Source organism: Anolis carolinensis, chromosome 2 (assembly GCF_035594765.1).
Source record: "Anolis carolinensis isolate JA03-04 chromosome 2, rAnoCar3.1.pri, whole genome shotgun sequence".
In the NCBI taxonomy this organism is placed as follows: Eukaryota; Metazoa; Chordata; class Lepidosauria; order Squamata; family Dactyloidae; genus Anolis; species Anolis carolinensis.
The window spans coordinates 99,573,017-99,589,222 of NC_085842.1; the positions used below are offsets into that span (position 1 = coordinate 99,573,017).

The window sequence follows — 16,206 nt, forward strand, 5'->3', positions numbered from 1 at the left end:
AAGATCCCCTCCTCCCCTCCCCGGGCGGCGAAGCCTTTCTCTTTCGCTGCCCGGGGAGGGAAGGAAAGATCCCCTCCTCCCCTCCCCGGGCGGCGAAGCCTGTCTCTTTCGCTGCCCGGGGAGGGAAGGAAGGATCCCCTCCTCCCCTCCCCGGGCGGCAAAGCCTCTCTCTTTCGCTGCCCGGAGAGGGAAGGAAGGATCCCCTCCTCCCCTCCCCGGGCGGCGAAGCCTTTCTCTTTCGCTGCCCGGGGAGGGAAGGAAAGATCCCCTCCTCCCCTCCCTGGGCGGCGAAGCCTGTCTCTTTCGCTGCCCGGAGAGGGAAGGAAGGATCCCCTCCTCCCCTCCCCGGGCGGCGAAGCCTTTCTCTTTCGCTGCCCGGGGAGGGAAGGAAAGATCCCCTCCTCCCCTCCCCGGGCGGCGAAGCCTGTCTCTTTCGCTGCCCGGGGAGGGAAGGAAAGATCCCCTCCTCCCCTCCCCGGGCGGCGAAGCCTGTCTCTTTCGCTGCCCGGGGAGGGAAGGAAGGATCCCCTCCTCCCCTCCCCGGGCGGCGAAGCTGGGCCAGGGCGAATAACATGGGAGGCGGGGCCAACCCTGGCCCCGCCTCCCACCCAGCGTGCCCTGGCCCCGCCTCCCACGCAGCGTGGGAGGCGCGGCCAGGGCACGCTGGGTGGGAGGCGGGGCCAGGGCTCAGGAGGCGGGGCCGGTGGGGGGCGCTTTTCAGCGCCCCCGCTTAATATTTAAATTTATCTCCGACCGGCCCTGATGTGAGGAAATGTGATATTTAATATTTTATTTATACCACTACTTTTTCCCATGAAATTGGGAAAACCATGTATGTTGTATGATAAGGTGGCAGAGTTGTGCCTAAAGACGAAGCCACTCTGTGAATGTTCACAAACAAAAATCTGGGTATGTATTTTCATAGAAAATAGTTATGATGGACACGGGGGAAGGAATCAAATACTGGGACAGGTTATTAGAGTTAGCCACAGGTCGCAATTAAAAAATGGACAGGCAGCAATTAACAAATCTATAGTGATACATTTCACTACATCCTATTCTCCTGCACTACATAGAAACCCAGGATTTGTAGTTTGATGAGGAACTAGGGCTCTCTGATAGAGAATTTTAAATGTCTGCCCCTAAATGGCAAACCATGCCATGGGTTGTTGCATTGGGAATTAAAATTCAGTCAAAGTGCTATCAAGTTGAATCATGGTGCTACAATTGTGTAGCATGAAAAGTCCCTTAATTGGCCTACCACTGCACTGTATTTTTATAAATGGTCCTGGCAAAAAGACACTTCTGTGCGCTCTACCACAGTAGGTATTTTTCAAAAGAGAGATCAGAAAGACAAAAGGTGTGGCAAAATCCTTTGTGCTTCAGGAACTGTTGCTTCTCACAATACTAAAACTGAAACAGGTTGTTACTGCTCTAAGTGCTTCCCTTTCAAGAACTGGCAGAGAAATGCTATATAGACATAGTCTCATTCTGTGGAATTGTAACTTATTAATAAAGTGCTGCAATGCTCTCAAACTCAATAGCTCAGTAGGGAGCTGCTTCCTGTATGTCATCCACTGCTGCTTCCAGTCCCTGCTTCAGTCTGAGTGAAAGGGTTTAGCAATATGACAAATCAGAATGCTTGGAGAAGCACACTTTTCATCCTGGAAGGCAACTACATTGCAACACTTCACGTAGTCAGTAAAATCAGAAAGCTACTGTTTATTGTGGAAAATACATTATGAAAAGAAAGCAAACAGGAATCCCTTGGTGAAGATGCAGAAGCTATGCTTGCCTGTTGTCTCTCTGGTTGTCTCTTCGGGGGAGGGAAAGGAAACAATGATCTCAGGGTCCTTCCACACACCCATATAACCCAGAATATCAAGGCAGAAAATCCCACAATATCTGCTTTGAACTGGGTTATCTGAGTCCACACTGCCATATATCCCAGTTCAAAGAAGATAATGTGGGATTTTATTCAGCTGTGTGGAAGGGGCCTGATTCTTCTACCGTGTTTCCCCAAAAATAAGACAGTGTCTTATATTAATTTTTGTTTCCAAAGATGTGCTAGATCTTATTTTCAGGGGATGTCTTATTTTTCCATGAAGAAAAATTCACATTTATTGTTGAACAAAAAAAATGAATTTATTATATACTGTACAGTAGTTGTCATCACAAACCAGCATAACCAGACAAACTGTGAATCCTATCAATAATTTCTTGTTACTACCATTATTTCCATGTACAACACTCTATGGTATGTACATGTATCAATCCTGCATGCTCTGGTGTTCTGTTTGGCAGGCGCTGGGCATGCTTCCAAACAAAAACTTTGCTAGGTCATACTTTCAGGGGAGGCCTTATATTTAGCAATTCAGCAAAACTTCTACTAGGTCTTATTTTTTGGGGATGTCTTATTTTCAGGGAAACAGGGTATGCAGATGCTGTTAGAAGGCAGACTGTAGCCAGGAAATCAGAAGATGTTTACTTCTTGGGAGGAGAGCAATGGCCAACCTCAATAAAATAGTGAAAAGCAGAGACATCACACTGGCAACGAAGGTCTGCACAGTGAAAGCAATGGTATTCCCCATTATGGATGTGAGAGCTGGACCATAAGGAAGGCTGAGCCAAGGAAGATAGATGCCTTTGAACTTTGGTGCTGGAGGAAAATCCTGAGAGTGCCTTGGACCGCAAGAAGATCCAACCAGTCCATATCCCATGTCAGAACATATATATATATATATATATATATATATATATATATATATATATATATAAAGATTTACAGTATTTATATTCCACCCTTCTCACCCTGAAGGGGACTCAGCACGGATCACAATACATATATACATGGCAAACATTCAGTGCCATTATTAGACATACAACAAACAGGCAGACAGTACAGTGTTCCCTTGCTACTTTGCTGTTCACTTTTCGCTCCCTTGCCGTTTCGCGAGTTTTTAATAAACACTAAAATAATAGTATAAATCATAAAATAATATTATAAATCCCTTTTTCTACTTCCTTCCTAAGGAGAAGCCTAAGGAAGGGAGAGAAAAGGAGGCTGAAGCAGCTTTGTTTTTGCCTTACAAGGCAGCGGCAGCGGCGGGAGCACGCATGCGTATGCTTGAGAGGTGAGGAGAGGACAGAGACGCTACTTGCAAACAACACAAATATAGCATCCCTACTTCATGGATTTTCACTTATTGCCAGTGATCCTGGAACGTACCCCCCCCCCCCCCGGGATAAGTGAGGAAACACTGTAGAGGCAATTTAATATTTTCCAGCTTCCGGCTTCATGAGGGTATGCTCGATTCCAGTCACAGGGAGAGCTGCCGCTTCGTCATCCACTGTGACGCCAAGTCCTTTTTGATAGTAGTACTTCCTCACTGCTCTTCCCAAGCAATGGTGTCGTAAATTAAGTTAAATTAGCCTCCCTGCATTAAGCGGTATCTAGATTCTCTTCTCACATCCACAACTGTTTTCGAGCTGCTTAGGTGGGCAGCAAGCTAGGCTATGAACTGTCAGGAGCTTAATCCGACTCAGGCTTCGAACCAGTGACGTTTTGGTCAGTAGTGATTTCTTGCTGCTGGCTATTAACCAGTTGTGCCATAGCCCAGCCCATGGATTCTACATTGCTAGAGAATCCAGTTTCTGAATCTGAATTATCTGCTTGGAACTGGGTTTACACTATGTAACAAAATTATGTTCCTGGTTTGAAAGTGTTATTTCCTGTTTAATTGTGTGGTCCTTACTTTGAAAGTAGTTGCTATTCTCCAGAAACTCTGTTTCTGTGGCTGCCACAAACTATGTTCAATAGAGTTGTTTTTAATTGTGTCGGAAGCAACTTCAGAACATACTGCAAGTCGCTTCTGGTGTGCGAGAATTGGCCGTCTACAGAGACGTTGCCCAGGGGATGCCTGCTGGGAGGCTTCTCTCATGTCCCCATAAGCTAGAGCTGACAGATGGGAGCTCACCCCATCTCGTGGATTCAAACCAGCAACCTTCAGGTCAGCAACCCAACCTTCATGTCAGCAGTTCATCCAGCACAAGGGTTTAACACATTACGCCACCGCGGCTCCTACGCTGAGTAGGTTGAGACTCTGAGAGATTTGTTTAAAAACTAGAGCAAAATGTGCTGTAGGGTGTCCTACAAAAACAAAGATTTTGAAGTTTAATAAACTTTTTCCATGTTTTTATGATAGAACCAATTAGGAAATGGCATTTATGACCCGGGAACAAAAATCGTATTACTGTACATAGTGTTATAGAAGTCTACACTGCCATATAATCCAGTTCAAAGCAGATCATCAGGATTGTACAGCAGTGTAGATGAGGCCTGAGAGGTTCCTACTTTGCTCCGTAAGGAATAGAAGACCCTTCCTGACTATTCCTCCCATGAAGCAAAGTCATATAGAGGGGACCCCAGCCTCCTCTTCCTCCTCCTCGAAGCCACTTACTGGGAATCGGGGCACCTTCCAGCCCCAGCGCCAGACCCATCAAGGCTCCCAAGAGCAGCATTTGCAATGGCAGCAGTGGAAACGGCTGCATTAGCGCTGAGAACACTGGCATTGCTACGATTGGCAGCACCATCCCCATGCCTCCTGCTAGAGCTCTGCTTCTTCTCAAAGCAGCTCCTTCACCTTCTGGCCTCCTGGGCTCAAGGGAGAAATGGAATGTAACCCCCGCGATAAGTGAGGGAACACTGACACAGCACACATGCATATTAGATCTAAGCAGAGCACCTGATGAACCAACCTGGACACAGTATATTATTTGAGAACACAGAAATGCTGGACCACTCCAACAACTATCATGTCAGACTACACAGAGAAGTCATTGAAATCCACAAGCATGTGGACAACTTCAACAGAAAGAAGGAAACCATGAAAATGAACAAAATCTGGCTACCAGTATTGAAAGACTCAAAAATCAGAACAGTAAATAAGAAGCAACACTCTGCAAAAAGGGGCATTCCAGACATGAAACAATCAGGGCCAGCTAACACCTCCCCACAAAGGATTCCCCCAGCCAGACTTTGAAGCTGCAAGACATGGGAACTAGGGGCAGCTAACAAAGGGTGCCCCCAGGCTGAAAGTAGCCAGTAGATGAAGCCATTCAATGCAAATTGGGGTGATTAACTGCAACATTCACGCTGGCCTCCAACTGAAAAGAGTTCTTCCCTCACCCTGGACTTCCCACAGATATACGTATATAAACCTTCCTTGCTGAGTTTCTCCATACCTCACAACCTCTGAGGATGCCTGCCATAGATGTGGGCGAAACGTCAGGAGAAAATACTTCTAGAACATGGCCATACAGCCCGGAAAACATACAACAACCCTAGATCCAAGTGTCTGAGATTTGTCTCTGAATATTGGGCTCTTCTTAAAAGCCTATGTTATTAGAGGTGTTGCCGTTCTTCTTGTTGTTGTTGTTCTTAACTCGATGTATACCCCGACTTTCTCTCCCTGGGACTGATGGCGGTGGCCGTTTGGTGAGGCACCAGCCCTCTTTGGCAAGGACAGCGAAGGGCCGGGTAACACTACAGCTCCCAGGATGCCCTAGCATTGAGCCAGGGCAGTGGAAGGCCATTCCTTCTCCGCCGGTGTGGATGCGCCAGCCGGGCCGCTAGGGGCGCTGCCGCATGAAGCCGCCCAGGCCGCGCTCGCTTGCTCCCTCGCCTCCGTCCGCGACGTCGCAGCCCCCGTGACCCTGCCGTGAGGGACGGAGCCCCGCCGCCGCCGCGATGTGGCTGGGTCCCGAAGAGGTGCTGCTGGCCAACGCGCTGTGGGTCACGGAGCGGGCCAACCCCTTCTTCCTGCTGCAGCGGCGGAGGGGCCACGGAAAGGGGGGAGGCCTCACCGGTGAGTGAGATGGGACGGGAGCAAGAGGGAGAGCGGCCTAGGCGCCCGGCAGGCCTTCCTCCAGCCGTGTTCTCCTTCACCTCTGCATGGGTACCTTGCCTAAGAAATCTTCGTTGGAAGGCATGGGGCCTTTGCAGGTGGAGAAGTTTCCCAAAATTGGGCCCCTAGTTGGGCCACTTAACAGGCATGGACCAACCTGCGCCCTCTGGGTGTTTTGGACTTCAACTCCCACCATTCCTCACAGCCGCAGGGCCCTTCCCTTTCCCCCATAAGCGGCTGAGGGGGAAAAGGAAGAGTCCTGGGGCTATGAGGAATGGTGGGAGATGAGGTCCAAAACACCCAGAGGACCCAAGTTGGCCCATGCCCGGTCTACACTGGATTTCCTGCTTTCTGGACGTGTATAAAATTCACCTCAGGCTATAACTATAAGTTGTATATGAAACATAAATGAATTTAGGCTTCAACCCCGTCTCCAAGATAGCTCCTTTTGTACATACAGTGGACCCTTGATATCCATCCACTAGGATAGGATTTGTGTCCAGGACCACCACTAACATTTGCATACACTCAAACCTATTTTGCTGTATACCATCTTAGCCCCAATAATTTTAGTCGAACTTTTAAGAGTTTTTGAGGATCTAATATATTAAAAGTGTTAATGAATTATGCCTTTATTTAAGCTGTTCTTTGACTTGTTATTTGTACCTTCGGCATTGAATGTTTGCCAGTGTGCTTTACTTTGCTATAAGCCGCCTTGAGTCCCTTCGGAGAGATAGGGTGGACAATAAATAAAGCATTATTATTATTATTATTATTATTGTCAGTAATGCAGTAAAACCCTGTCTCTTATATAAAATGGGATTCTCAAGGTTTGTCTTTTGTAATTCTGAGTACCTTCAAGCTGTGAATGGTTAAGTCAGTGAAGGCATCTCTGTGGATATGGAGGACTGACTGTATACACAGATATAGGTGTTTCCCCCTTTGGGGAGATAGAGCAGACTATAAATAAAGTGTTGTTGTTGTTGTTATTCTGGTCAATAATGCAGTAAAACCGTGTCCCTTATATAAAATGGCATTCTCAAAGTTTGTCTTTTGTAGTTGAGTACTTCAAGCTGTGGATGGTTAAGTCCATGAAGGCATCTCTTTGGATATGGAGGACTGACTGTATACACAGATTTAGGTGTTTTCCTTGTAAAATTTTAAAAGCTTCACATTTCAGAGAGGATAGTGACTCTAATGCAGAGAGTGTATGTATTTCACATACACACACGCCGCCTGAATATTACATTTTTCGGAGTCAGTTGTCTTTGTTTCGTCCTTAGTTTTGTACATACTAGTAGTACAACTGCCCCCTCCATTCCAGTGGATATAATCTCAAAAAATCCATGAGGTTTATGAGGTTGCCATACATTAACAAATGGCCTGAAGGCTCATAGACACAAACACATGCTACACATAAGGGCCTAAATCAGTGGTTCTAAACCTGTGGGTCCCCAATTCTTTTGGCCTACAACTCCCAGAAATCCCAGCCATTTTACTAGCTGTTAGGATTTCTGGGATTTGAAGGCCAAAACATCTGGGGACCCACAGGTTGAGAACCACTGGCCTAAATTAAATTCTGTCTGTTCTTGGGAGCTAAGCAGGTTCAGCCCAGGTTAGTTTTTGGATAAGAGACTGCCAACAAATACCTGGTTCTGGAAGCTGTGGGGCAAAAACACCATTGAGTTTTCATTGTCAAATAAGACCTTGTGTCATTTATGGGTTTTCCAGGAAGGCATACAAACACACCTACATGAGAAGAGTTAACATTTGAAAATGATGACAGATTATTGAAGTTACAGTTCCACCCAAAGAGGCAGTATTTGCTCATTTTTGGGGCTTCTTACAGGGGCAGAGGTTTGTGTTTCAAGTCTCAGTGTTTCAGTGCAAAGTTTTAAAAAAGCCTTTCTTTGGAGATATTCCAAGTGTCATACCTCTTTATCCGTTTTGAATAACAGCTGGGGTAAAACATGTATTTCTGAAAAGGTGTTTTGCCATCCTCCTGAAATTCGGAGCAGGGTTTCTGCAGCTTTGCAACTGGATGTCAAAGAAAAACAAAGCAAATTGTCGACAAAGATTTTTTTTCTACTCTCCTTTTGAATGAATGACTAATCTGTTTATTCACACTTGGTAACCCAGATCATCTTTCATTGTTATTAAACAGCTAGCCATCTAAAACCAAGGGGTTGAATTTAATTTTAAAGTTTGTATAAACACATAAGCCAGATTTTAAAAATCGCACATATTTTAGGACTCTGCAAAAATCACATAACTTCAACAGTTTAAGTTTACAGGAAGTATTGCAAGATGCAGATGTAAACAATATCTAATCTCCTAGACACTAGGTTGTAAATTACTATCGTATGGTAGTTCACCTGTGAGGAAGGTAAATATTGGCTTTGTCTGAGAAACAGTCTGTATTTATTTATACAAGACCATGCTCCCAGAAGAAAGCCCAAAACTGATCAGGACTGTTAGTACATATTGGCATTATAGACAGGTTTGAGTTTTGTTCTGACAGTAGATAGTAAACAAATGCAAGATTGATTTGGTGTTGACTTCTTCCAGCCTATTCCTATAAAAATGCATGCTTTTCTCTCTGTATCTCTTCTTTCACTGAAGTGCAACAATAAAATTTAAATATGGATTTGGTTGTTCAAATATAATTGTGAATTTTTCTTTGTCGAACGCTGGAGAGATTGTCATTTTGTACTCTTTTTACATTATATCCAAAGCAGTGAATAATAAAGCACATTCATATCCACATAGGAAAATGTAAAAACAATTTTATAAATTCAAAAAATCAGCATAATATTAACACAATAAGTACTGTTGTGCACCTATAAATTTTGGTTCTTTTCCTGTATTCTGTGTCGACGAAGAGAGTGGGTTTCATGATGTTTAGGGATTTCATTTTCCCTTCCCACTGAGACCCTGCTGTGCATAGCTCTATGGTGCAGAAAGGTTCAAGAACATCCTCCTGCATCATAGAGTCTGACCTCCTCTGTTCCAGAACTCAATAAAAGTCAAAGGTAAGGAGCAACTGATGCCTTTGAGGCAGTTTGTGTTGCTGTTTGGTGCAACCAATTTGGAAGCAGCAGATAGTTGAGACTGGGATTACCCCAGAAAGGAGGGCTATAATGGCCCTATATGGGGCATGAGTTGTCCACTCCAGTGCATATAGAGACTAGTAAGTTTACTTAACATTTTATATTTGTGATACAGCCAGACAGATGGAAATATATGGTTTTCTTTCAAAAGAGCCAATTTTTCATGTCCTTTACCTGCAGCTAGTTGTGATATTTTTGGATTGGAAGGAAGATTCTATCAGATTGAGTTTGTTATGCCAGAGTGGCTCAGGGGAATTGAGAAGCTGTACCTGCCAAGTGTTCATGTCTATACAGTGATTCAGGGCTAAAGGTAAAGTCTTAATATGGAAAGACAGGCCAAGGAGTACCCAGTCAGTAATGTGTGCAATAAAAAACAAACAGATCTTACAGTAACAAATAAACGTTATGATAAATTGTTTGTATGCGAGTTCTTGGCTCAGGGTGTATTTAAGGAGTTCAGTAACTGTCCCTGTTTACAACATAGTAAAGTAAGTATTTATAAAGCAATGTGGGTTATTTATTATAAAAATATCTTGGTACTCTCTTTTAAGAAAATGTTGCACTTAATATTATTCTCATTAGTTAAAATACAAAGTTGTTCCTGAGAAATACGCCATTTTCTTCTCCCTTTGTGTTTTAATTATTCTAGTTAATGTTATGTGATATTTTACTAAGATATACCTTGTACTAAATAGTAACATTGATCACTGGTGGCAAGTAACACAAGTCCTCCCCTTTTTGCATTGATCATAGTATTGTGTGAAATTTTTATCATACAGTTGGTCCTCAATTTTCATTGGGGTTGGGAGAGCAAGATCCCCACGAAAGTGGGGAAGAAAGATGTAGATCTAGTTGCTGCAAAAATCTAAACATGTCCTCCATCTGGAGTATAAGGTAGAGAAGAACAACAATGCTGAAGGAGATTTTTACAGGAGTCATGGTACGTGCCCTTCTGCCATTAAGATGGGCAGGATGGCAGTGGAAACAGGAGATTGCAGCAGACTTGGGCTTAATATGGAATTACAAGAGCAGCAGGCAGAACTTACCCTGGACAAGGCCCACAGTCTCTACCAAGCCCAGATCTATGTTACCCTTCTCAAGATTGCTTTCCAATATTCTAGGTAAAGGTAAAGGTTTCCCCTGACGTTAAGTCCAGTCATGTCTGACTCTGGGGGTTGGTGCTCATCTCCATTTCTAAGCCGAAGAGCGTTGTTTGTAGACACCTCCAAGGTCATGACTGCATGGAGCGCCGTTAGGAGCCCCGGTGGTGAAGTGCGTTAAAGCACTGAGCTGGAGACCGAAAGGTCCCAGGTTCAAACCCCGAGAGCAGCGTGAGCAGCCGCTGTTAGCTCCAGCTCCTGCCAACCTAGCAGTTAGAAAACATGCCAATGTGAGTCAATCAATAGGTACCGCTCCGGCGGGAAGGTAACGGCGCTCCAATATTCTAACAAAGAAATAATTTGAGACCGTCTGATGACCATGTTTAATTGTGGTGAAATAGGTATCATGATACCTCTTCTACAAGGGTATTCTTTGAATAAAAACCAGTCCCCCATTTCAGTCATTTATGGTATTATCCTGAAGTACCTGTAAATCAGATGCAGAATACTTTGATATATAATCTTGATAAGTGTTGTCGAAGGCTTTCATGGCCGGGATCACAGGGTTGTTGTATGTCTTTCGGGCTGTGTGGCCATGTTGCAGAAGTATTCTCTCCTGACGTTTCACCCACATCTATGGCAGGCATCCTCAGAGGTTGTGAGGTATGGATCTTGATAAGGCTTTATGTCTCACTACTCTTTTGTGATATATGGACAGGTTTCCACATACTCTTAGAAAATACCACATGGATGTTATGCCACTGGTAAAAACTGATTCAGTCATCACTGCCAGCATCTGTAAAATGGCATGTCAGGGTTTGCTGAATAATAGTTTTCCTGATAGCATGGTCACATGATTTGACCCTATATACCATATTTTCCGCTGTATAAGACGACTGGGCATATAAGATGACCCCCGCCTCGTCTGCTGGGAAACCACGCCTCAGGACCAGGCCACAAGCAAGGAAGGGGAAGGGGGGAGGGGTTGCCATGGGAATCGGAGGTGGGCGCTCGTCGCCAGGGAGGTGGGGGGAGCCTTGAGTGACAGCCTAAGGAAGTATTGTGGAAGGCTTTCATGGCTGGAATCACTGGCTTACAGTGAGTTTTCCAGGCTGCCTGGCCATGTTCCAGCAACATTCTCAGCACCCAACGTATAAGATGACCCCCGACGTTTGAGAAGATTTTCCTGGGTTAAAACGTCATCTTATATGCCAGAAAATACAGTATGCCTTAATACCATCTCCCTTTTAAGCATTAACAGGGTTTTTTTAAAGTGTGAATGTATGGGCTAAGGCAACTCGAAATTAAAAAAGGAATAAAACAGTTACCAGTATATGGCTGTTTGTCCTCCCCATGACTAAATGGCTACTAAACTAGGAATTTTCTGTAAAATGCTCAGACTGTGGATTTTGTGGATCCCAGGAATAAAAGTTCACATTTTTATTGATGGATCCTCCACAAATAATGTTTTTCTGGTCTCATGTGTCTGTTGAATTGATACATGGAACACATCTTTAAGAGGGCATTCCACTTAAACTCAATGGATACATAAGAGAAGTTGTTGCCTGCTGTGCCGGTTGGAAAAGGACTGAAACAGCATAGCCGCCTTTTAAAGTTCTCTTGATAATATAACAATAACTGTGCCATAGGAAACTGCCTTGCATGGATTCAGATCATCGGTTCTAATAATATTTTCCACACTGATTATTGGTGTTTTTCCAAGGTTATTTCCTTGGAGATAGCACGAGTTCAACCTGTGATCTTCTGTATGCTAAATACCTGTTCAACCACTGAGTTATAGCCCCTCCTTACAAGTGATAACATTATCTGCAATGTATTATTTTGAGGAGCAACAATGGCCTTTTTTTGGGGGGGATAATATAATTACTGTATTGATAAAGTTGCTTTTAGCAACTTTTTTACCCATTACTCTCCAGATGTCATTTTTTATATTTTAAAGCATCTTTTAAATAACTGAAGGATTAAACAAATAGCAATGAGTTATTAAGGTGCCACTCTTCAAAATAATGACTAAAAGCAAGTGTCTGGTCATTAGGCCTTCTAATCATTGTTTTAATATTATAATCGAGCAATATTAAAATGGATTTCTATCCACAGAGATTCAATCTTTTGTACCTTACAATTGAAATATGGTCAAATACCTAGTATTAGTCACTAAGAAGTAAAATAAATAGGTTTGTGTGAATAATGGGAATGTAGTTAAAAGTGTTTCTAAGCAGTGTACTGGTGTTTACATGATAGAAAGGATTGACTTACTTTGTTATATTTGTGGAAATGGGAAACTCTCTCGTCTGCTAAATGTTAGCCTGGTAAACATCGTTATCATATTCTGTGTTTTGATAGCCTCTTTCAGGAAACAAAATATGATTGTAGTTAGATTATTTAGTAGTTAGATTATTTATTACGCTTTTCAACAGATAAGGCTTGGTGCTTGCATTTCCTCTCAGTGTGTCCAGTATTTGGTATTATGAAGGAGCTGAATTTGATATTTTATGGTTTGTTTGAAAAACCATTTCACAAGTTCTGTTGCAAATGTATCAGTAGCTTCCCTTTGCCAGTTCACTTGCTTTCATAACTGGAATAGGGAAAGAGTGTCACCTTTTGCTTGCTTCGTAGCAAAATGTCTACAGATGATTTCAGTTTCCACTTCAAGCATGCTTTTTTCCATATTGGGAAGACTGGTGTGGTTGTTTATTTTGTTGCTGGAATGCCATATTTACAAGTTATGAATATCTCACAACCAATAGCAGTAGCATGTTCAAATGGAGCTTTTATTTGAGTAACAGATTCGACTGAAATACTGTCATTTATATTTAATGTTAAGATAGTCACCTCTCTGCTTTTTCTCTTTCACACATATGACAGTCCTACTGTTTTACTCTGTGTCTTTGTCTTCCAAGGGCTTCTTGTGGGGACCCTGGATGTTGTTTTGGACTCCAGTGCTAGAGTTGCTCCTTACAGAATTTTGCACCAGACACAAGATTCTCAAATCTATTGGGCAGTAGCATGTGGTAAGTACTATTATAATCCCCCAAGCATTCCTTAAAAGGAAATTGCCAGTGTGCCATTGGTGTATATTTGCCGTCTCTTCAACAACATCCTCGGGTTGCTTTTTTTAAAAAAAAACAATCCAGGGCAAAGGTAGCTATTTGATGGACCTGTAGGCAACATGGACAATAAAAAAGGGTGAGGGCAACTGGAAGTGACTAAACGGTTTTTTTTAAAGAAGTGTTATTTCTATTTTAAGCCATTGGTAGTCTCCTGTGCATGAAATCCTGTTTTTGAAGTTGTCTAGGAGAGACAGTTCAATTTCATTATGTTAGTGGATGGTCCCTGAGAGTATGTATGGCTGTGCAGTTCAGCAAGGATGGAGGTGGGGGAGTTGTGTGTGACCCTTCAGACAGCTTTTGCCCACTTGTAATTTAAGGCTTTAGGAGAGGTGTACTGTCTCATAACCCAGTTTTGAGGGATATATGATATATTTGTAGATTGGTTATATTCAGAGTTCTAATCTGTGCTTTAATGGTCAGATGAGACATCAAAAAACTGGTATTGGTAGATTCTTAAAAAATTAATTAACAGATTACTTTATAACCGAAAAACATCTATCCACCATATGAGTTGGATTATATGATGTGTTTGGTCATTCTTTCCAATGCTATTAGGTCTCAGCTGAAATCCCCAACCAGCAAATCCTCAAACTTTTGCTATATAGGGACAGGAAGAATTGAATATTGTAAAGAAAGTGTTAAAAGAATACACAGGCTGATAGCAGTCAAATTTGTATCAAGTGGAGATAGAGACAAGTAGCTGGGAAAGAGTATTAATGTGAAGACTATTTTAAATTTAAGGACAATAACATTGAAGCTTGTCTTTGATTATTCATTGAGCTGTTCTCCAAGTGTACTTCATTCACATTGCAAAGCATTATAAGTATAGCCATTCCTGCTTACATCTTTTGTGAATGTACAGTATTCCTAATGAAATAGCACAAAATTATTCTGGAAAAAAAGTATGAGAACAGTTCTGTACTTCATTAATGCTTGTTTTCAAAGCTGATGCTATTCTCTGTTTGTTTCTCAATTTCATCTTAGGTTCCAACCGTAAGGAAATCACAAAACACTGGGAATGGCTTGAGAATAACTTGCTCCAGACTCTTGCCATCTTTGACAATGATGAAGACATCACTACCTTTGTCAAGGGCAAGATACATGTAGGAAGCACCTGCTCTTTAACCTGCATCAACCTTTAACCACAGTGATAGTCCTGAGAACTACACAATCTGATTCTCCATAGGAGACTCCATATGGAACAAATTTTTGCTGTGTCTGCGTTGTCCACTGTAGAGCCAGTTATTTAGCATCTTTATTTTTTATCTGAGCCAATAAAAAACACAGTCTCATTTTACATTCTACCATGTGACTCAAAGTCAACAATATGTCTGGGCCAAAGTTCAATTTAAACAGATTTCTCAAAGGCTCGTGTATTCTTGTTTCTTCTGAAATACACTGTTGCTTTGTCCTCCTCCTGGAGGTATTTTACTCTTTACCATTGCTGTTGTGTTCCCTCACTTCTTGTACGGCTTTATTAATAGTAAGAATTACTTGATATAAATGCACACAGTTCACGAAAGAACATAAAACTTTAAAATGCAAAGGAGAGGAACACAGTTTTGCTGCCATGTGTGGTCTTGGTTATTAATAATATTACTGGCTATGTTTAGGTGGTCCATGAGCAACATACACAATCACATTCCACTCACTGAATGTGCTGTCACATTGGCTACTTTACAGAATATTGCACATTAAATGTTTGGAATTTGCAGTCTACCTTGAACAGAAAAGGATCTGAGGTGATGAGCTGCACTTCGCACAATGCAACAAAACCATTCTGTGTTAAGAACTTTTAGGTTTTCACAGGCAACTCTCTTTTTCTCTCTGCATAGGGCATCATTGCTGAAGAAAATAAAAATCAACAGCCTCAAGGGGAAGAAGATCCTGGTAAATTTAAGGAAGCAGAACTGAAAATGCGAAAACAATTTGGAATGCCTGAAGTTGAGAAACTAGTTAATTACTACTCTTGCAGCTACTGGAAGGGACGTGTCCCCAGGCAAGGCTGGTTGTATCTGACTGTAAACCATCTTTGCTTCTATTCCTTCCTCCTAGGCAAAGAAGGTAAGCTGTCCATTTGCTGAATGTTGCATTGTTGTTGTTATCATCTTTATTTCTCCCTTGCCTTTCTCTCCATATGAACTCAAGGTGGCTAACAAAAACATGACACTAAAATTATAAAATTTAAAAACAAGGCAAAAACAAACATGGAAAAACAAATAATTATGTGATTAATACAAAGTTAAAAGTCAATTAAGATACAGTAGAGTCCCGGTTATCCGAGATAAAGGGGTGGGCCCAATCTTGGATAACTGGAACTGCTCGGATTGCCGGGAGGCCCTATTATCCCTCCCGGCAATCCGGTTTAGGGAAGCACCCGTGAGCGCTGCTGTAGCGATCGCGGGGCGCTTCTCTGACCGAGCCCTCGCCGATCCCTCTCCTTCTCTCAAGCTCCCTTCCCTCAAGAGGAGAGGGAGAGGGAGGGGGGGCCCCGGCAGCACCTCGGATAATACGGAGGCTCAGTTAACCGGGACTCTACTGTACCATAAAAATAAAATTAAAATTACATTTTAAACTAAATATCTCCTCCCCCCAATCTCACCCACAAAATTCTCAGCAGCATGCCCTTCTTTATCTCCCAGTCATCTGTCTAGCGCAGGGTTTCTTAGATGTTGTTATTCTTCCAGCTCTTGGCTCCAACCATGGCGATTGGTGAGGGATTCTAGCCATTTTATGCCAATCAACATCTGAAGATACCAGATAGGGGAACATTGGCCTAAAACTCTGCCAATTGATGGGAATAATCATTTGTTTTCAGCATATTGAGTGGTAAACATAGATTTATGACTAACATCCATATTGACTTAGCAGCAGGTCCCATTTGGAAATATTATGCAAATAGGTCCTGGGGAGAAATACGTTTTCTTGGTCTGTTCTTGATTTCTTACTTGTGGTGATG

General features: G+C 42.7%; 1 protein-coding gene across 2 annotated transcripts in view; it reads left to right on the forward strand.

Moving 5' to 3' along the window:
• Window positions 1-5,668: 5,668 nt before the first annotated feature.
• Window positions 5,669-16,206, forward strand: part of tbc1d9b (TBC1 domain family member 9B) — a 44,559-nt gene continuing 34,021 nt past the window's right edge. For both annotated transcript variants that reach the window (XM_062973871.1, XM_062973872.1), the window contains exons 1-4: window positions 5,669-5,867; window positions 13,038-13,148; window positions 14,232-14,350; window positions 15,083-15,311. In XM_062973871.1, the coding sequence (XP_062829941.1) occupies window positions 5,750-5,867; window positions 13,038-13,148; window positions 14,232-14,350; window positions 15,083-15,311 (577 nt within the window). In that variant the 5' untranslated portion in view covers window positions 5,669-5,749. The remainder of the gene's footprint in view (window positions 5,868-13,037; window positions 13,149-14,231; window positions 14,351-15,082; window positions 15,312-16,206) is intronic.